The sequence below is a fragment of the Oreochromis niloticus genome, linkage group LG1 (genome assembly GCF_001858045.2).
Source record: "Oreochromis niloticus isolate F11D_XX linkage group LG1, O_niloticus_UMD_NMBU, whole genome shotgun sequence".
Lineage (NCBI taxonomy): Eukaryota > Metazoa > Chordata > Actinopteri > Cichliformes > Cichlidae > Oreochromis > Oreochromis niloticus.
The window spans coordinates 33,521,394-33,543,385 of NC_031965.2; the positions used below are offsets into that span (position 1 = coordinate 33,521,394).

General features: G+C 38.2%; 1 protein-coding gene across 4 annotated transcripts in view; it reads right to left on the reverse strand.

Annotated features, from left to right (window-relative positions):
• Nucleotides 1-1,246: 1,246 nt before the first annotated feature.
• Nucleotides 1,247-21,992, reverse strand: part of ntrk3b (neurotrophic tyrosine kinase, receptor, type 3b) — a 210,592-nt gene continuing 189,846 nt past the window's right edge. For all 4 annotated transcript variants that reach the window (XM_003437694.5, XM_019360768.2, XM_013265484.3 and 1 more), the window contains 2 exons: nucleotides 10,303-10,461; nucleotides 1,247-5,377 (listed from right to left, as the gene is read on the reverse strand). In XM_003437694.5, coding sequence (XP_003437742.1) covers nucleotides 5,192-5,377; nucleotides 10,303-10,461 — 345 coding nt within the window. In that variant the 3' untranslated portion in view covers nucleotides 1,247-5,191. The remainder of the gene's footprint in view (nucleotides 5,378-10,302; nucleotides 10,462-21,992) is intronic.

The window sequence follows — 21,992 nt, forward strand, 5'->3', positions numbered from 1 at the left end:
AACTGATCACGTCTGAATTTAGAAAATCAACACGGTAACAGCCGTAAAGCTATCACAAACCAGTGAGCTTTTAAAATACACTGTGTGTCATTTAAACATGCTAATTATAAAATGCTCAGTCACACCAGAGTTAGTTGCAACTAACTGATGGTTGCCTAGTGACTGCATTGAATTTCTTTTCTCGTTTGGCAACTGATTGCAAGTATTTAAGGTGACTGAAATAAATGCCATCTAATTTACAAACCTGATTGCCAATATGTTGGAATCAATCTGAGCTGATCAATGAGCACAACTTGTCTGCAAATAACTGTCAGGTTGTCGACTGGTTAGATTCTGATTATATTCCTATATAAAAGCAAGGTTGCCAAGGCCTGTGTTATTTTGCAGTGAAATTGCAGTCCTGCAACAAATATGTCTCTATTTGTGGAGGAATTTCTGAATAGCTGTTTCAAATCTATGTCAATCCGGCTGAATGTACACTGAAAGTCTGTGAATTTCTCTTTAACATGAATTTTTGTGTAAGTAAATTGCAACTGATTTACAACAGATGGGAACAGAATCTGTGAATTTTACCAGTTTATCAGTTAATTGTCAGATTGTATGTAATTGCCAACCTGATCTTACTCAATGGAATCAAGTTGACTGATTGCAGGCTGACTCCGTCTTATTGCCATTTTATTCTCTTGATGCATCAAAGTTGCTCTGACAGCAACTGACTGCAGTGGTTGGAGACATGGTCCCTATCTTTGGAGCCATTATTTCAAAGGCAATGAATTCCCAAGTTCATTGCACACAGTTGCAATAATTTTGGTTATCCCTACGATGTTGTAGCATAAAATAAAATATATGAAATGAAATGTATCTCGTGTTAAGTTGTCATGAAAAGGAAAATAAACTCAACAAACAAAAACTGATTTTTGTACTAGGCTTTAAACATGTGGGGGGGTTTTTTCCTGTTGTAAAGTTGGACATTTTAACATGGGAGTCTATGGGAAAGCCTCAAGTGGGCCTTAGATAAACAGCATTGGCTTGATTTTTCAGAAGAATAGGTTTCCCCTTGGACTCATCCTGTAGTATCCAAGGATATAAACTATGTAGCTGTAGAAATACCAAACTACCTGAGAAAAAGACATTTCTATCACTTCTATCACATCAACAATTGATAGAAGAGGAGAAGACAACACAGACACACACTGAACTCATGCTGTTCAGCTTTGTGAGAGATTTAGATGAAGACAAGATTTAGTCAAATTCACACATCTTTATAAGACAGGACAAAATGGAAAAAGAGATCGTCTGATTGTTTGAAGACATTTTCTTAAGAGAGTCACATTAATACAAAGATCTATCATGGAATACCAGTATTTTATATACTGCAGATGTTATACCACATTTTAATATTCTGTAACATGTGTACATGGTAATATGCCAACTTTGCTTCAAAAAGTGTTCAGTTAGTTCATCCAAGAAAAGAAAAAAAAAAGACTTTTTAAAGAATATTCAACTCACCATGAAAGGATTACAATACCCTGCAAATGCTCACGGTCTGTGTCATAATGTCTTTAAGCGTTTATCTTTACCACAAGAGAATACACAAAAACTCAATGCTTTGGGTAACTCAATGGACTGGACCTCGCCTTTCATACAAAATACTTGAAATAACCGAATGCTCATTAATGATTTACACAGTCCCAAGGGAAACAGAGACAACATTGTCATACTGTGAGAATTCATGTCAAGATAATAAGGAAGAGATGTGAAGAGCTCCTTTGTAAACCACTCTATATCCAGATACAACATGAAATAAAATAGTTGCCTGAGGTTTATCATTCAGTGTGTGAGAATGCTTCAGGATCCACTCTGAAAGAAATAACTCATTTTGTCAACTGAGCACTTAATTATGAGATTTTTCAGAAGTAATATCTTTTTCGTTGTAGGTTTTGAGTCGAATTGGATCAGATTTTAGAACAAAACTCTTCATATTTTTTCTTTAAGTTAATACTGTAATTATTTAAAAAAAATGCAATGATACCACACAATTAGCTGATCCACTTCAGTGATTATTATTTCTTGTGTACAGTCCAAAAATTAAGACAAGTATCCGCCTGCTCTCTGTAATTGTAACAGGAGTGTTTTTCTAATCAGCCAACATCATTCTTGTGCAGCTGATGGAAGAGAAATCATGATAATAGTAATAAAAATGCAATGTGTTTCTTTTAGCAGCGTGTAGAGTGATAGGATCCTGATGACATCAACCTATAATACTTTAAAATAAGAGGTCTACATTGGGGAAAATATCCTATTTTGCTTTCTTGCTGAGTGTTAGATGATAAGATCAATGCAGCTCTCATATCAGTATTGACAATGTACAGCTAGCACCAACAGCTTGTGAGCTTCGCCTGGCTCAAACGCTGGAAATAAGGAATAGCTGTTTGCAACAAAATTAGCCTCCCGACGTCTGAAAATGCACTTCAGTGTGGGGAAAAAGAAAGTTGACCAATAACCTCAGTTTAACACAATCAAGATATAAGAAACCAAAGCCAGCTAACCCTCCATGTCCAGTGTAGCTTACCCAATTAGCTTATTCCACTGAACTGTATTTTTGAGAAATGTTTCACATTTTATGACACATTATATGTTAAAATATTTTACACTTAAATTTTAAAATCTGTTACAATGTAAGGAACAATGCTACTGTCAGCAGAAATTTACTAGCAAAGCAGCACGGCTATTACTTACATTTTCAAGTTTGTTTTGTAAAGTCTTCAAAAGCACTGATGTTTAACAATCAAAACTCTAGCTATGGCTTTAACGGACGCTTCTAGAAAATCTGTTTTGCAGCTATAACATAAATGTTGAACATACTTACTTTAAAAATAAGCTAAACAACTAAACTGATCGTTAAAAGCATAACAAATTGGTCTAATCACTGGATTCACAAAGTGTCCACTGTAAAGATACTGAAGGCCACAAGAGTTTTCTAAATGGCAATTTAAACTAAAATTTTAGGAGAATTGAGTTTGTGAAAAACAGCTTCCAGGGTGTTTACATGTGGACAAAGTACTTAATCCTACTGTATACACTTATCCGATGAAGTGCTGTTATATAGGCTAACTCAAATAATAATCCTTCTGGTTTTAATCTAAGGGATTGGTTACAAACTCAAGTTGATTTTTCTATTAAAGTTTTTCTTTTGTTAAGTTTTTTTTTTTTTTTACTTGTGTTTGCTATTATTCTTCATTTCTGACCTCTTTCTAATCCTGAATGCTTCTTATATCTTATTAGTTGAAAGAACTTAATTTTGAAAATAAAGCTGTTTATGGAGAATGAAGTTCAACAAACATCAAAAGTTATCCATGAAAATGGAAAAGAAATGTTGAATGTTCTACTTGTGTAATGACCAGAGATGTGATTAAAGTTTTACATTGACTGCATAAGATTTTAACGTTTTAATCTGAGTGTTAGTGGTCTGACGTTTGGGGTTCACTGTTTTAATCGTTTCTAATTGGCTACTCACTCTAGTAAATCAGTAGCAGTTTTGGGTATATTCGGCTTAAATTGGGGCATAAAAATTACTTGGTAGGTTTTCCATTACAATTTCATGATTGAATAAAAAAAATCTGAAATAGGGCTAACAATAAAATTCAGAGCAGGATAGAAACTGAATAAATAATATTCGATTTAAAAGAAAAAGCTTTTTATATAATTATTTTTAAGTTAAAACAATACTTATTATTCACAAGGCTACATATAAGCTCTATCAGGGTAAATATATGTGTTAGTTAAAATGTCAATGTGCTTTTCAACGAGTTTAAAAAAAAAAAAAAGCTTAACTAGCTGATACATTTTTATACTAAGCTGAGCTGACCATGTCCTGAAACCTGTAGCCTCATATTAAAAAATAAGATATAAAAGCTGCATTTGTTATAACTCTCAGCAAGAAAGCAATCATATTGGTCAAAATGTCAAATCGTTCCTTTAACACATACAATAGGCTGTTTAATTCAAGACAACAACCCTGCGACTCACAAATGATGAATACACTCAAAGCTACAAAAACGCTGTTTTTTTTTAAGCAGTTTTACATCAAAAAGCTTGAATATGACAAAGCGTGTGTATGTGTCTTTGAGGGGTGAGGCGTGAGATATTACTAACCAACTTATAATTCTTGCCATAAAAAGCAAATGAAAAGGAACGTGAATCCGAGGTTTCATCACCTCTTTGGAAAGTGTCATGTTGAACCATGGCTCTGAGTCATCCCACGTTCGACAAAGTCTCTTTGATTCGGTGTCAGTGGGCTTTTCGCATTGTATTCACTGGCATTCACCTTCACCACATTAGACAACCAGCACTGACACGAGTAATTCCCAAGGAAATCTCCTCTGGATTAGGATGAAAACAAATACCATAGCTTTATACTTTAGCCACCCAGATCACAGTCAGAAAAGGAACCAAAGTAACATCGGAAAAAATAAGTTAACATAATTCTGACACATAGAATTTTACAATATGTACATTATCTTTAAATTAAAATAGATTTGTCAGTTGTCTGATTGGGTAGGTCCTCTACAGAGCGCTGCTATTTTCCAACCATCCAGTGTTATTCCAAAGAGCTCCCTTTATGAGCTCAGAGCCAGCCAATCAGAGTGCAAGTAAGGCTTCCAACGTCAAGTCCCTGCCAATAGTTTGTCGGTGGCGTCTTCAGACAGGGCCAAGCCCTTAGCAACACACATGGCAGACCCTTCAACACCTTGACAAAAAGAAATAAATATAAAATATATGTAATATTTCTATATATATTCATAAAACCAAACCTAGGATAGATTTGAACTCTGTCTTCTCTCCATAATATAATCAAATTGCGGCCATTTCCTACTGCCAGTCCACTTTCCTTTCGGTCTCCATTTTTGTGTATTTTTGCAGTTTTTCAAGGAAAAACAAAAAAAAAGTCTTCTTCAAACCTGTACATCTTATACACAAGTAAACAAAATGTAAAAGTGCGTGTTTTTTTGAATACGTTTTATCCACTATATCCAAAAGTGTTGCAGGCACTTAAGTCCTTCCCAAACAATGCAGGTGTTTTTTCGACAGTGAAGCAGGTTGGTTTGGTTATTCCTGGATCCGTGTGGGTCGTTCTGTCTGTATGTCTCTGTCGATCTTTGCGTCTGGCGAGGCCACTCATGGGCCGCTGCTAGCCCAGGATGTCCAGGTAGACCGGCGTGGCTTTTCCCATGGCGAACAGGACCTTCTGAATGTCCTTAATGTTCAGTCGCTGCTGTGGTTCCCGCTGCCAGCAGCCTAGCATGATGTCATAAACCTCCTTAGGACAAATCCGTGGCCTCTCCAGAACCCGACCCTGGGTTATGCACTCAATGACCTGCAGAGGAGACAGGGCAGTGGAGTGAAACAGGAGATTCTCACTGACTGATTGCTTTGGTTTGTTCATAATGAGAAAGCGGTGACACTGAGCAGAAATGTCCTTTGAGGTTTGAACTAATGAAACTGAGATGAAAGAAATAAACAGAACACATTCAATCCTAAATTTGGGCAATAATAAAAGGGAAACAAGACTTTTTTTTTCTGTCCCACAGCACAAACTAACAATAATACTGACTATTTGGTGGGGCTGGGATGTTTTAGATGTTGTTAAAAGGCTGATTGATCTTTTCTCTATTGTGCTTGCGCACTAATTAGCCAGATGACTCACTGCTGTCGTGATAATTTGGCTTCATTTTCCAGGGCACTGTACTTTAAAAGAATGGATAGCAATCTATTTGTGTGAAATTATTGGGGGGGGGGGTCATGTTATGGAAAAACTGTGATTTTTAACATTATTTACACTTCACACTTGTGTACTAATCAAAACTAGCTCAAACATCTTTTTTTAAGTTTTCACTTTTCAAGGCGTAGAAATTAACAACACAGCTGAAGAGGGACAACAGAAACTTTCCCCGTAAGGCATATTATGGTGTCATGCAATTTCACGCTCTTGCAAGTTTGCAGCACAACAACAGTGTCAGAACAAAGGATTTGATAATCTACTGATATCTAAAGCCTAATTTTCTGGAAGGAACGTATGACAAACTTGATCTGTGTTTAAATAAATGTGACTTTACTTTACTCAAGACAGCAGTACACGTTATTAGAACAAAACAGGAGGGACACACTTGATCTATTGTTCTACCGTTTGTTTACTTTCTGTTATATTTCGTCAGTCATGTCTCATCCCCAGATGATAAGAGTCTCCAAATGCCGACGGGCTACCTTTAAGACTGACTGGAGCCTCTATGCATAATTCCACAATCACAAACGCTACAATCAAGCAGTAGCTTTGAAAAATCCACCCAGTGCTTCTCTAACTGTGGTGCATAGAGCCACTGCAGGGGGTGGGGGAATGTCATGTTTTTGGGGTCCTTAATTTGTTTGTTGGTACAGTTTTTTTGTCTTTGCGTTCCTGGTTTTCTCTTTTCTGTCAGTTATGTTTAGTTTTATGGTGCACTGTACACATGTGTTTAACCCCCAAACCCAGTTCTACTTCTAACAGTAATGTGATTGGTGTGTGCATGGCTGCAGTCAAGTGAACTGTGCTCTGGTCCAGCTGAAGAGAACAGCCTTGCTTAGTTAGACCCAAGCACGATACACAAGTAGTGTGATTGGTATTCGAATGCTTCCTCAGTGACAGTGACTGCCCCTGTGAAAATCACTGTGTTATGTAAATAGCAAATCTGTAACACATGTGAGAGGCCAGTGTGTCACCGCTTCCAATTAAGCTACAAAATGCATAAAATCATGAACCTCATTGTGCTCTCTGAAGCGAAGTTGAGATGTTGAAACAAAGTGAAGTGTACTCGGGTCTGCATGTAAAGAGCAGTATGAGCACAGGACAGTGAGGCAGTGGGAAGATGGGACAAACACACTTGGTGTTGGTACAAGGCAACCATGCTTAGTGTGAGTACACCCTCAGTCTTTTGGTCTCTCTGTTGGTTTACTTCCTCTTTTATTTAGTTTTCTCATGTGTAGTCTCTTGGTTTTAAATTCTGATTTTGTTCCTTTCCCTCCTTTTCCATCCATCTATCTTATCCTTTTTAGTTGCATTTGGATTTGATTTTTTCCCCTGTTTTTTGTGTTAATGACAAAGAAAAATGAGGATTGTTTTATTAATCCACACTACTTTAAAACCACGACCATGCTTTTGAGCACCTAAACTTTGGAAGAGCCTTCCTCAGCCTATTAGGCCACCTAAATCTGCTGAAAAAAAGGATTTTGCCCACTAATTTGGGCCATAGTTTACATCAAATGCATGCACATGCATGCATTTGATAAGACAATATGGTTAATTATGTGTCTGCATGTGTCGGCATTTATTCAAATTGTAAAGCACTTTGTAAAAGTGTGTTTTAAAAGCGCTATACACATAAAGTTATTATTATTATTAAATTTGCACAGAGACTAAGCCCATGTTTGATGTTAATAAACATCATGGGAGCTGCATTAATTTAATGGAATAACAATTGTAATCCATCAGGTTCCTCTGCGTCGTAATGATAGAGCTGTGATATCGATAAATCTGTTAACTTACACAGTCAGCATTTTTCTCAGCTTCCCTCTCTGGCTTCAAATAAGTGAGACCTTATTAATATATCAGGTCTTCTCCAGTCTTACTGACCACACACATTCACAATCTGCTGCTTTGGCTGTAGCAGCCGTGTTGTTTTCAGCCTGTATTAAGTGTTTAAATTATTCATACTCTTCCCATAGTATAGTTTTATCTTTGTTTGTCAAGTCAGCTGCTCTGTTGTAAGTAGACCTGTCAATGTTTCTGGTTGGTTATTTGCACCCTTTCATGTGATTTTGCACCCTTTCATGTGACTTATCAAGCTGACGCCTACCTTTGTCTGACCACTTATTGTTACAGTTCTGGTGAGTGAAGCCAGATAATATAGATAATATGGATTCTGCAGGGCTCTGGTGATTTACAACCTTTATTTTTCCTTGACATAGTGCTTGGACTCAATTAGAGAGAAGTCTCACTTCCCGTCTGAGATTCAGATTGTAGCACGCGTCCTTCGTACATACATCATATACTTGCAAATATGATAACATGTACTAATAGACAAGTGAAAGTGAAAACAAGGGTGTGATTAGTCACCCTAGTTCTATGATCACAGTTGGGGTCTCTGATCCCAGTACAAAGCATAACTCCAACCCCCTCACATAATAAGCAACTTGAGAGGACAGATAAGCAGCAGCGTGAGGGCAGACGTAATAAGGCTGGACTGGGATCAGCTGCCACTAATAGGCCAAGACAAGAGGGGCTGCACGAAACAGAGCAGGTTAGGCTATAATATCCTTGACCATCAATTTAGCACGCAGTGTAGTTTTCACCTTTCTACATAGCAGATTAAATGAGAATTATGGTTTATTTTCCAATAATGTGTCTGCTGTGGGTCATGATAACTTCACACTCATAACTTCCATGATAGAGATTTTGGAGAAGTGAGAAACAATGTGTGAACACCTGTTCTGGAGTGGTTTGTATTAGTTTTCTGCTTCCTTCCAACTTCTTTCTTCGAAAAATATTATATATTATTATTTTAACTGGAGAGGTCATACCAAACATGGTACGCAGAACATTAAATAATTCTTACAGCTTTTACTTAAATTGAAGCATCAACATTTATTTAATGGTCCATGTGTCACGGTCCTGGGTTGGTGACCCAGTGTTTTGTGTATTATTGTTGTTATTCTATGATTTCTCCTTTGTATATGACTTCTTGAGTTCAGTTTTTGTATCCTAATTTTGAGGTTTAGTTCTGTGCCCAGTCTGTTTCCTGTTTTACTTTGAAGGTCAACGTATTCCGTCTTTGTAGTTAGTTTCAGCCGTGTTTCCCAGGTGTTTGCTCTCTGCCCTGTTCCCACCTGTATTTAGTGTCTGCATGTGTTCCCGTTCGTTGTCGCGTCTTCCCTTGTACTAGCCTGTGTGTTCTGTTTTCATGCCCCATTTCTAGCTATCCCAGTTTAGGTTTTGTTTTGTGTTTGCCAGCAATAAAGCTGTAGTTTTTGAGTCTGAGTTCCACCTCCGTGAGCCTGCATATTGGGTCCTTTTCCTGCCTGCGTGCACACAGACCATGACACCATGAGGTAACCTGCTATTCCATTTTGCTTTCACATATAAAACTAAAACGGGTGTCTTGGTTAACGGGCACTAAGCAAAATAACTGTTCGAGACATGTCTGACACAGAAAATGCGTCACACTCTCTGCTAAAGAATGTATTTCTCTGTATAGAATACATGTATTGTTCTTTGCTGTATTTAGGAGCTATCAAAAAAACAACCAATCAAACAAAAAAAAAAAGCAGACAAGCTGATAGGTGATGGCAAAAAAGTGCAATCTAATTTTACTGTGTAGTAAAATGATAGTGGAGCCAGTGGAGCCCAGAAGTGTGATGCTTGTTTGAAACATGTTCCTACAGTACCCAGGTGATACTTTACCACTGTCACTGAGTCACTAATGCTCATTTATAATTATTGCAGTAATTTTTCAATGATTTAAACAATGACAACAACTGAATAATAGGCATGTGAATAAGTGAATATCAAGTACAAGAATTTTGTCTGTACTACCTGTAGGTACAAAATTACATTTGGAAAACAATTTACCTTCTTTGGCTGTGATATAATAAAGCACTCATCTCATCACAGTTTAATCAGCCGAGTGTTTCATTTAGCATGCCTCAAAACTTCTTCTGCGCAAGATGCAGAAAAATATGAAAATATCAAATTTGTATAAAGCCCAAAAGCACATTGACACTTCTATTGATATTTCTATTCTATTGTAATGCCTGGGCTTACCCTACAAGCGTAATCCTAATTGAATTTTATTGATTTAAAGCAAAGACTTCAATGAAAAAACAGACCGCTCACAGGCGTTATGTAATGTGGCATCTTGTCTAATCGCACATGGGCATCAATTTATCATCTCACCAAAGAGTGAAGAAACAACACGAGGCAGTAGATTAAGATCCAGAATAGCAGTGGTCATTTAAATCTGCTATTAGCAAGCTCAGGATTTCAGCCATTCCCCACCGCTGACGACATGTGGGGAAAGATTTTGATGTACTTTGCAATAAGCTGCCCTACTTGATGTTTGGAAATGGAAAAGTAGACTTTCAGATTTACCACGAGATGACCTGGAGCTATAATTTCCAGTGTGTGCATGAGATTCTGCAGTTCGGCCTTTGATAATGTGTGTGTGCTATATCTCGTGAAGGTTTATCTATCGTGCTTCAAGCGCTTTTTACCTCGTTGTTACCCAGCTGAAACCAAGGCTGCTTCCCATAGGTGAAGATCTCCCACAGAATGACTCCAAAGCTCCAGACATCGCTTTCCGTGGAGAACTTCCTGTACATGATGCTCTCTGGGGGCATCCAGCGAATAGGTAGCATGGTGTGTCCTCCAACCTGAGAGGAGAATAGAGGAGAGGCGAGAGGAGATCTTTATTGCAAACAGAAATGTTGCAGCTAAGACAGAGATAAGAAGACTCCGTCATCAACACAACTCCCTGGTGTCTGGGGATTAACTGTCCATACATGTAACTGATACTCTGGGCTTAACATTTCATGAATGCCGGCTGTGCTGCTGAATGTTGACACTGATGCAATATAGAAAAATGCTGACAGCTCTGTATGCATTGAAGCAACAGAAATACTTTAGGTTATCATATAAAACGGCCCCTTTGTTCTTAAGTAAAACAGCAATCCTTTCTCTGCAGAAGTACTGGCATTAAGCAGAGGATCAAAGTCTCACAGCATGGAGCTGAATGTGGAATTTAATCAGTTTTTAAATAAATCAACCAAGGGGATAAGAGAGCTGCTGAATACACACTTATGCGCCATCATGGTAAAGACGTTCATGTGGCTTCTAAGGAATGTGATTAAATTCAACATAGCAGCATGCAAACATGCGTTTCTAAGATCTGCACGAGGCAGGGACAGTTGAAGAATAACACATATCAGCTTGAAGCAGTTTGGTGTCTGTAAACCAGCAGCACATGAAATGAAGTCTCCCCTTGCTGTAAATCCTTTCAGGGTGGATATTAATCGATTAGACAATCACCCATTAATCATCAGCTTCCATTAGCAGGCACTGTTTTAAGATCTATTTCCCATTCGTGTCAGTGACTGTGTTTTAATCATGGCCGTGTCGGGTTGAATAAGACCGATGTGGGAATGAGTTACAAAGTATTGCAAGTTTCAAATCAGAATATGAGGGCAGTATCACTTACAGTGATTACAGTGGTGCTGGACGCTTGAAGTTTATTAGAAACAGATTTTTGTTTTTAACATGCAGGTGGTCTGACCTTTGCAGGAGAAATGTTTAGTGTCACAGACTGCCAGAAAAATTTACTGACAATCAGAAAATAGCTTAAAGGGCTTAAATAGCCTATCTGTCATAACCACATACTTGTCAACACATGATTAAAGTTCAATACTCAGGCCATGTGCTGATTACATGAGATAACAGATGTGGTGAAAGCTGCACAAAAATATTTGGATGTTGTACATGTTTTTCTTTACTTTTTACTGAGGTAAAGGTTACTCTCAACATTTCCAAACAAAGGGTTAAGATAGTAGGATTATGATTACTAATTAACTCCCAAGAGTAAACATTTAATAGCCTTTAATAGACACTTAGTATTAAACCAATAGTGTGTTTGTTGCCATATAGAACTAAGCAGACAGCAGTCTACATAGTTCTAGTTTATTCCTAATCCTACTTAATCACCATTCATTTGTAACATTCTAATACAAATGACTACTTACAATACTAATTCTAAGCATTCTGTTGCCCTATCACTTCCTGCTGTCATTTATTTGTGTTATCTGGTTCAGTTTTTGGCCTTTGCTGTTGTTATCTTGACAGTTCTGTCGAGATAAAATACGATGGGTTTTAAGCCCCTTTGAGGTTTTTATCTCTAAGTCAGTGAAAGCACTCCTGCAGCATATCAGACACACATCTATCATCTGTCCATCATCAAAACCACCCATCCATCAATGCATTCACTGATCTATCCATCCATCCAGCAAGCAGGCCAGCAAGCTAGCCAGTCAACTACTCTTTTGGACTCGTTTTCTGTGCTTTAGGACAAAATAAAATCTACAGTCAGACGTGCCATAGGCTCTGAAATCATCATTAGGAAAACCGCTTAGCTTGTAGCTGCATTCACCCTCATATGGTTCCTCCTATCTGTACCTCTGGGTTACAACACAATCAGATTCATTTAATCATAATAAGCTCTTTTCCCAACTCCATTTACCAGCTCCAACATCTGTGTGCCTTCAGCTGTGAGTGCTTCGTGGCATTTTAAGTATCGAGAAAAAAAACTCAGCTCAAGTCTTACTAATTACCTCCTAGTTCCGTAGCACGCTCATTGCACATTTCCTTTGAAAGTCAAACACAATCTCCGTGTGTCAGCTTGACGTAGCAGATGAATCTTGGTGGATGTTTTCAAAGAAACATAAGATTTGTCAGTCTGCCAAAAGTCTACTCCTTCCTGGGCATTTATTCAGAGCGTCCTTTAAATTGTACACTTCATCAAATTTAGTTGCTGAGTTAGAGGCCTCTGTTTGTTTTCCTCTATATGTCCTTCATCTCCAACCTTCTCGAATATCTATTAAAATCACCAAGGTTACTGACTACTAGCTACTTTCAAACTAGTCTTTTGTAAAACTATACAAGACAGTCTTGGAAACTATACGACACAGTCTTAGAAAATATACTCAAAAGTATCAATGACAACACTGGTTACCCTTACAGGGATATAGTGAAGATCAAGCAGCAACCTCCAGGGCTGAAAAATGAAGCTAGTCTCAAAAAACGGACCAGGTATGTCGTGTTGGTCCTTTTTAACAGAATTATCTAACAAATCACATGTCTTGCTGTGAATTGTAGCCCATCCAAGAAGCTTGTGCTTCAGTTTTGGTAAGTATAATCATATCTTTGCCTGTGTTAATGGATGGCAATCACACCTGGTTAACCAGGCTTGCTAGCATTGCTAACTAGTTCACATTTTAGGTTTCTATGTTGAGCTGGGCTCTCTGCTTCAGACTCTGTGTGCAGTCAATCAAAAAGTGTGTTTAATGTGCCCTATGACTCTTCCACTATGAGTGCCACCACCTCTCATTAGAGCTGTTATCAGCTAACAATGATAAAATAGTGAAAAAAATCTATAAATAAAAACATACAACAGTTAAATAAAAAATATAACCGGGAACACAAACCTGGCTAAGAGGTTGGAATAATTTAAGATTATATGGTGCAGAAAACCATTAATCTTGGGATTTAGCACACAGTAAAAAAAATCAACATTTTAATTTTAATTAATAATTTTAATGCGGGGTGCATTCTTGGTACTGCTTCTAATATGAGGCCTGCACTGTAGAGCTCAGAAACTTTAAACTGAAAATATGTAAAAATTAGATATTACCGTCCATAGTCTAATAAATGAGAGATGTAAATCACTTTAGAGAATTAACAGCTTCATTGTATATTTAGACTGAATTAGATACATAAATAAAACATTTATAGATTTGCACCACTCACCACTTGCCCACTTACAAAGAAATGAACAGTGTCCAATTTTTACATAAAAGCTATCAATTTATAACATTTTGTATTTTTATATATGTTACTGTCTATTACTATTTGTAATTATTTGTAAGCCTGTTTAATGCATTTCTAAAAATAATCTATAAACCCAGACAGAATGAGAGTCTCTTTGCAGTAGGGGGACAACTGGGTGTATTCTGGTTATATTTGTACATAAAAGCAAGGTTACTGAGCATTTATGTGATCTTTATGTAATTTTGAAGCTAAATTGCAACCGACAGCAACTACGTCATTATTTGTGGAATTGAATTTATGAATTTCAGTTTTAAGTGCTCTATTTTTGCTGATTTGTCACAGTTAATGACCGTATTATCACAAACCGATTTTGTATAATTGCAAACTTGACTCCATTCAATCAGAAACTAACAGCAGTGACTGGTCTTGTGTTATCTCGGCCTTCACGCACCAAAGTCACTTTGAAGATGGCAGCTGACTGTGAGTGGTCACAGACAGAAAGAACCATTTCAAAGGCAACAAGATATCATGCTTAACGCACAAGGTTGCATTAGTTTTGTTCCTTACAATCTTCAATCCCTGTTTCCCCAAGTGTGACTGTAGCACTACTCAAACGGTAGCTTTTAGAACATATTAACTAAGCTTTTCGAAAAAGCCACAGATCGCTCATCTATATTTCATGCTCTAAATGAGTCATCCTGTATTAACAAGGCAACATTAGCATTTTCCCTAGGTTCAGCTATACCAGGCAGATAGTAGGTTGAAAATAATTATGACTCAGAAATGACTTGTTGGGTACAAGCTCTTTAATTTTAGTGATAAAAAGGTGTCAATTTCCATTTTTAAAAGTTGTTAGATATTATACTTGGCTAAATGTGAACCTGTATGTGAGACTAACATTTAAAAGAGGAACACAACCTTTATTTGAAAAGGTTAATTTTGATGACTGAAAGTCACACATACAATTTTGTACACACAAGTGAAGCAAAATGTTCAAAAAGACTCATGAAGGTGCCTTGCAGAACTACCTGGTATATGTTTTGTAAGCCTTGTTATGAGATATACAATGGAAACCTATCATCTTACAAGAAAGAAGAACCGCTAGGTGTTTTTGTGTCCTCGTTTATGTAGGCACAAAATACCTGGTTGTAGGTATTTTGTGCCATTTTGGATCTTGAACTCGTGATTGTAGCTCCTTGTCTCAGGTGTCTTGACTAAGTCGATATCTGGTGTGTAGAGTGTTTACCTGGAAGTGTTATCCCAAAGTTGTATGCTTTCCTCGGACTGAACACAAATCGATATTTGTACACAAGGCCTGCAGGTCAACAAGACCAATAGAGACACTATTCTTTACCAACACCTATATGCTGACTGAGAATCAGAATCACACTCCATTAACCTCCAGCATGTCAAACTGGAGGACACTGGAGGATGTTTCTTCTTTACTGAACACACTTCCATTATTCTTCAAATCCATTCACTTCCATATGGATGGGAGATGCTTAATATATGTATTGTATCCTATAAGATTTACTCATCAAAATGGCCACTGTCACAATTTCTCACAAAAATGTAATAATAATAATTAAGTATGAATCATGTCAACATAATGGCTGAAATGTATAAAAGTGGAGCCCAAAACAGTCTCTGAAAGCAGTTTGGAAACATAGATCGCTAAAAGTATACTTCACAGATAATGTAGATTTTGAATTTCTGTTTGTTATGACAGACATTTGCATTTCTGTCAAGTGTAGCGATGTTAAGTCTTTCTATTATTCAGAGCCTTATGCTTCAAAAACTTTTCCCTCTTTTTATCTAAAAATCCCAGGAGGATTTGCAGAGTTTTACCTCCATCCTCCTGCTTTACATTGACACATTTACACATGTTTATACCTCAGAGCAGCCCAGTACAACCACAGTCTTTCACTAAACCCGCCAGGGGTTAAGTGCTGTGCTCCACCGTGTCTCACTGTAGAGTTGTAAAGTGCAAAGAATCAATGTATCATTCTCCTGAATCCTATAGAACCCCGGTAGTGCTTCTATATAGGTTGCTCAAGGGCATGAGGTGTTACACAGATGCATCCTTTACCTCTTAATTTCTTGAGGCTTGCTCCGCCATCTCCCCGCCTAAATAATTATGATCCGTCACCACCTTGGAAGATAATCAAAGCTGCTGTGTTTCCTTCCTTCAGTGGTAGGACAGATAAAACAGTAATTAAGATAAACATAAATTCACGAGGTGTTCCAAATAAGGTGCCCTTTCTCCACATCCTGAATTAACACACTTATTGACAATGCCACTGGCAGTAGTTCTCTATTCCACACACCCTTAAACTCATTCTTTAGGGTTTCACTTCAAGCTAAGGGCCAAATGAACACAGACTTAGACTCTACCTGGTCTCATTACACATGACACAGTTTAGCATTGTACACAACATTAAGCCAATATTGATGCAGAGACCAGTCGCCCCTATTATGCAAAACCTCTGGGTCGAGGTAAGCTAGGTGGGCTGAGTGTGAGGTGAAGAAGTTGGCGAGGGGCTGTATAAAAATCTGTCCCCCTGTGGAGCTTTATAAAGATTAAACAAAATTAATTAAGTTCCCGTTAGTCTAAATGACTTATCTGAGGTCCTCCCTGCCCACTGCATGCAAGGCCCAGCCTCATCAGATGCATACTAATGATTTAACCGGAGCAGCCGTGGCAAGGGGCGTTAAAAGTGGCTGACTCGCTGCTTCCCAAATGATTGCATGCCATCACCTTGGGTTTTTGTGACAAGGCCATGGTAATTAGCTTGGAACATGGGGGAAAAGGAGAAAAAAAAAGCTGAACACATAATAAAAATAAAATAATTGCCCCTGTAATTATCCTCATCTTTCTCACTCAATGTCACATCAAGAAGCTGGCAATGCTCTGCGGGGAGTGAGGAATGAGTCTGGGGCTTTTTTTGTTGCTGTGTAAACTGGATTAGTGCTCTGCCTGTCCCACCGTGGCAGGGGAGTGATTGGATTAACGGCGTGGAGAGCACAGCAGCATGGCAGGGGGATAGATTACTGGCCCAGTCGGGCTCTTCGATGGGCGCACCGTGGCCTGTAGGGAGCCCTAGGAGGCCCCAGACATCTTAAAGGGCCCCGATAACCATCTTGAGACACTCTCTCTCCCTGCTTTAACCGTGTTGCTATCTCTGCTCTCCCAGCTCAAACAGCAACGAACACAAGTTCACTTTTAGAGGCTATGATGTCCATTAGGTTTCTACCTGCTGCGCTGCTGCCAAGTAGAGATAAAGTGGTATCTACTCTGGCCACTGCACGCCAGTGGGTGGCAAAACTTTCTGAAGGTATTTATTTTTTTAAACAAGCACACACACACACACACACACACACACACACACACACTTACTTCACTATAGCTATCATGCAATTGTACTTTATTTTCTGTATCTAGCTCACCAGGCTGATACTACAATGAGGAGAAAGGTAGGGCCTCATTGTTGTTGCTGACTTTGATCTGCATCTTGAATATGAATTATTTAGATACAGCTGGGTTTGGAAATGTTTGGACACTTCAATATAACAAATACAGTGGGTTAAATGGAAAGTGCAAACCAGTGATCAGTGTCAAGATTACAAGATTACAAGATTTACAATATAATTGTATAATAAGAGAAGCAGTATTGATGATAAAGTGATGTTAGAAACAATATGACAGCCCAACATGTTTGTGGCTCTGCATATCCTGCTTCATCCTAACAAGGCAAGGACCCCTTTGACATTAGTCCACAGGGTCACTACCAAAGTCGCTCTACAGTTGCTGATTTGCCATGCAAGCATCTCTTAGATTGTGAAAAATGGTTCATAGAGTATTTAAAAAAATAGTTTGGGACTTGTTTGGACTGAAAAAAGAAACATTTTTTTTAATGATTTCCAATCTTTGTGTCAGGTTACGCTAACCAGATGCTGGCTTTATCTTTAAATATCCCATAGAGGTATAAGAGTGCCATCAATCTCTCCATTTACGTCTCAACAAGAAAGCAAAAACATTTTCTAAATTTATTACTGCATACGGCAGTCATCATATAAGACAGCTGTGTTCTAGGCAGAGACAAGAACAAAACAAAAGAAAACCTAAGGGGAATGGTAGAACAGACTTTTTTTATCCCTCCATGCAGAAATAATAAATATGGCCTGTGTACTCATTAGCACCAAGCTGCACACAATTTTGCGGAGCTTGTGCTTGATAAATAATGCAGCGGAGGAGCGTTTCTTTGATCCTTGAGAAATAAGAGAAACCTGGTGACCATTTTCCTTCAAAGAAAGGCAGTGCAGGTAAGTATGGGCTTTCTGGCAGAGACACTAAGAACACTAAGTCCTTGAAAATGAGTCATTAGATTGTAACAGTGTTTGATATCCCATAGTCTGTAACCATGAGTCAGTGTCTCTAAAATCATTTCAAATTTCCTAACAAATACTCAGTGAAAGATTTGAATTTTTGTTCCCCTTATTTACCCAAGCAAGGTTCACTGCAGCTGATAATTACCAAGGAAGAAAAATGTTTCTTCCTTGGTAATTATCAGCTTTAAATTTTGACAATTTGGGCTGTTGAAGTACGGCAACTTCACGGATTCTTTTTGATGGTAGCGATCAGGCGGAGACTTTTATTTCCAAAATCAGACGTCTTTATTTGCGCTTCACAATAAAATACAGATGCATCCGGAGACCTAGCTAACAAGCCTACTTCCGCTACGTCTAGCAATGTGTGGCTCACAAACGGAAGTCAACAAACTCTTATGGGTTCGGTGTCCCGCCCATTGTACCACCCCCTTCAACTGTCCTGCCTCCAGTCTTACCCACCTCAGCACTCTAGATAAAATCACTTAAGTTTAAGCTTTCTAATCTTCTACACTTACATTGAAAATATAAAATCATGAGTACATAATCACATTTCACACAAGCACCCCTTCCCACAGCACTCACAGAAATGAAGAACAACCCAAACTTTGCTAAATGAAAACATTGCAGGTAAAAAGCCTGGAGAATTTTTAATAAGAACTGTTGAAAAAGTAAAAAAAATGCAAGCCTTTACATATTATCATCTAAGAAGAACCTCTATGTCAGTGTTCATAAAACGAGTCCAAACCTGTATTTAAACTTGAAAAATTGGTGCACAGCTTTACAGTCTGACTGCAGCTTTCAAGTAACCAGACTGAAAACTTTTCACTGAACTTTTCACTTTTTCATGCCTCGGGAGCAGAATATGACACAAATTGCAAAATTGCTGTTAATTACTCTTACAAATCAGAAGCTGCCTTGGACTCCTGATTAGACAGAACATTCAACATAACACTCTTAGACAACCTGCATGAGCCCCTTCATCTATCCTGCAGATGCTTCTGAAACTTTTCTGAAAACAACAACAGAAAAACAAAAACAGCTTTTGACTCTCTTTTCATTCTTGCAGCTTTAATGCCTAGTCACCTTTAGAGCATTCACTGTCATTTTACCGACCTAACCATGTATAATTCAGTGCTTCACTCTCCGAGGCCAGGAAAACATTTCCTGATATATCGCGAGGCACTGGTATAAAACAACTTCAGAGCAGGCTCGGGTGCTGCCGTCGGCCTGCACTAGCTCATGCAGTTGTCTCTTTTGAAACAACACAAAAGTATGTGCCTTCAGTGTGAGGATGTGACAGATGGAAGTGATTTAGGACAATATTCGTCTTTTTCTTGAAGTTGCTCCCTCCTGCTGCAAAGTGTCTGTTGGGCAACAAGCATGTATACGACTAGTCAGCTATGGGAGGATTGTACTCTTGGCAAGACGCTGCTATTTATAATCACTCAACACAGGGAAAGTGTCCAATACTGTTAGGAGCGCCTTATCTCTGGGCTCTGTCAATATTCCTATGTGTAGGCGGGCACTGATGCTATCCCAACACACCAAACAGCAGCTTCACTACAATTCAGGCCACACACATCCAAATGCACACAAATACACGATAAATTCAAACTAAGACTGGTTCCCTTTTTCTTCTTCTACAAACCATTTCTCTGGTTTCTGTCTAACCCAACATAGTGATTTAAAAAAATATTTCCATTCCTCACTGCAGAGACTATGTGTGTGTGTGCTGATTCAGTAAATTATTCAATAAATTATTCAACCATCTAAAATTTCTCCAATAAATTCACCACAGAGTTTGAAGCTAACGTTCAACTGGAAAAGTTACTCAGACTGACTCATTTCTTCCCACCAGGCTGTTCCTGCAAGGCCTTTTTTTCACTGTCCCACTGTGTGTGTGTGTGCGTGTGTGCGTGTGTGTGTGTGTGCGTTTACCCCATAGCCCCTTTGTTAGCCTACGCAGAGCATAACTACACAAGAACAACCATCTGCTTGTTTTCATCTGTCAGTGGGGAGCATACCGTGTTTGGAGACTGAGCTCATCACCCCCACCTGAGACCTCTGCTGGTGGTAGTCAGGGTGATAAGGTGTGCTTGGAGGCTCACCTTATCACCCTCATGTCCAACCTGCTCTGCACGGACACCCCATACAACCAGCAGAACATATCAAGGACATGGTCCCCCATGATCCCAGCTTCCCACCCCCTTAAATATATTATACTGCATGTTTCACTCACACAAACAAAAACTTAAATGCTTGCAAAACATGTCAAACATCCCCGGGCTGCCCAATTTGGCTTTATATCTGTTAAATCTTCTTGAAGTTACTTTCTTTTTAGACCGAGCCAATAACTCACAGCACTGATATATTAAGCTTATAATTGTTAAAACAGCAACAGACAACTGAACCATTTAATCTTCCAGCTGATTGGTATCTGCTGCTAAATCGGTTGTGACTGAGAAAATAAAATGTGTTCTTAACTAAAATGAAGAAACAGTCTGTTTTAAACTTTACTTGTCCACAAAGAACCACTAAAGCTACCAAGAGCTATTATCCAATCATGAGCTCCATGAAGGGGCTCACAGTTAAAGGGAAGAGAATTTTCTCCAATGTGTCATTTAGCTGTTTATCATTCTAAATTCTAATATTCAGTCATAATATATAAAGTGATCAATAGAAAATAACCAAGGACTTGGGCACAGCTGACCAAGCCACCTTTGTGGATGGACTCTACAGTCTCTGGGCCATGCTGCAAATTCATTTTCAATTTAATTATTATTGAGACAGCATAATTTTTCTGGATCTTAATCACCCTTCTTTCCTGCATTAAATGGATGTTTTCCATTATAGGATTACTACATATGTAACCTACATATGTACAAATGATCTTGGATATTGTACAGTCCCATTTTACTCCACTTAGTCTGTGTTAAATGCAAATCACCCTCCTTAAACTGCAAAGAGTGACCCTCTACTTTCTCTAAGATCTGAGATGCTCAAGTAAAACTGCTCAGATGAAGTTGAAATGGTCAAACTTGTACTAAGGTTTTAGGTGTTATTACCTGAACCGTATCAAACATTGAAAATCTTGTTTTTTTTCCTCTTTCTCTTTTTCTTGTGACCTCTAGGTCAAAACCTCGTTTTTTCTACCTCCAGTTCACAAATGCTGATTATATACAAGCTAACTATTTTACATTTGTTAGGTTAAGGTATTTTTTTCTTCTTCATGAGTGCACCATATCTAGTACAGGAGATCAGATATGTGTCTCTGCAAACCACACTTATTTAACAAATCTGCCACTACTTTCTACTGGAAGCATCTCAAACTGACGTGGACTGTGGTGGGGAGATTTAATTGTAAAAGTTGAAGAAAAAAGAATCCTCTTGGTGAGTGTAGCTGCTCTTAAATGTTGTGTTCAATCAGTTGTAGATTGTAATAGTTTCATTTGTCTGTTTATGTTTATGACAGTGTTTGTTGTTCTGTTGCTGAGTATTAGGGCCAAATTAAGAAAAAATATATATTATTGATCAGTTTGAGAATGGTTTTTTGAAAAAAGTCAGAATGTGAAGATTACATTTGTTGTTTCAAGACAAACTGGCACAGCAGCTGTACCCTGAAGTACCCTAAACCACACTGCAGAATTGGTTTAAGTAACAAGGAAGAAATGATTTCTCTTTCAGCACATAAACACAGTGTGGTTATCAGTATAAGGATTTTGAAAAGATGGTGCAGAAACCTGCATCTGGTCAGATGGAAAAACACACAAACTCGGAAGGGTGGATTCGTAGAACATGAAATGGCTGGTAATGGACAGATGCAAGGTTATCGATGGTTACACCCTCGTCCAATAAAGAGGATGAATGTTATTTCACAAGACAGCTGATCAATTTATTTCACTAACTCATCCAAACAAGGCATTTTGTAGAGGGTATGGCAGGATATAGGATACTTGAAACGACGATATAATCTCCACAT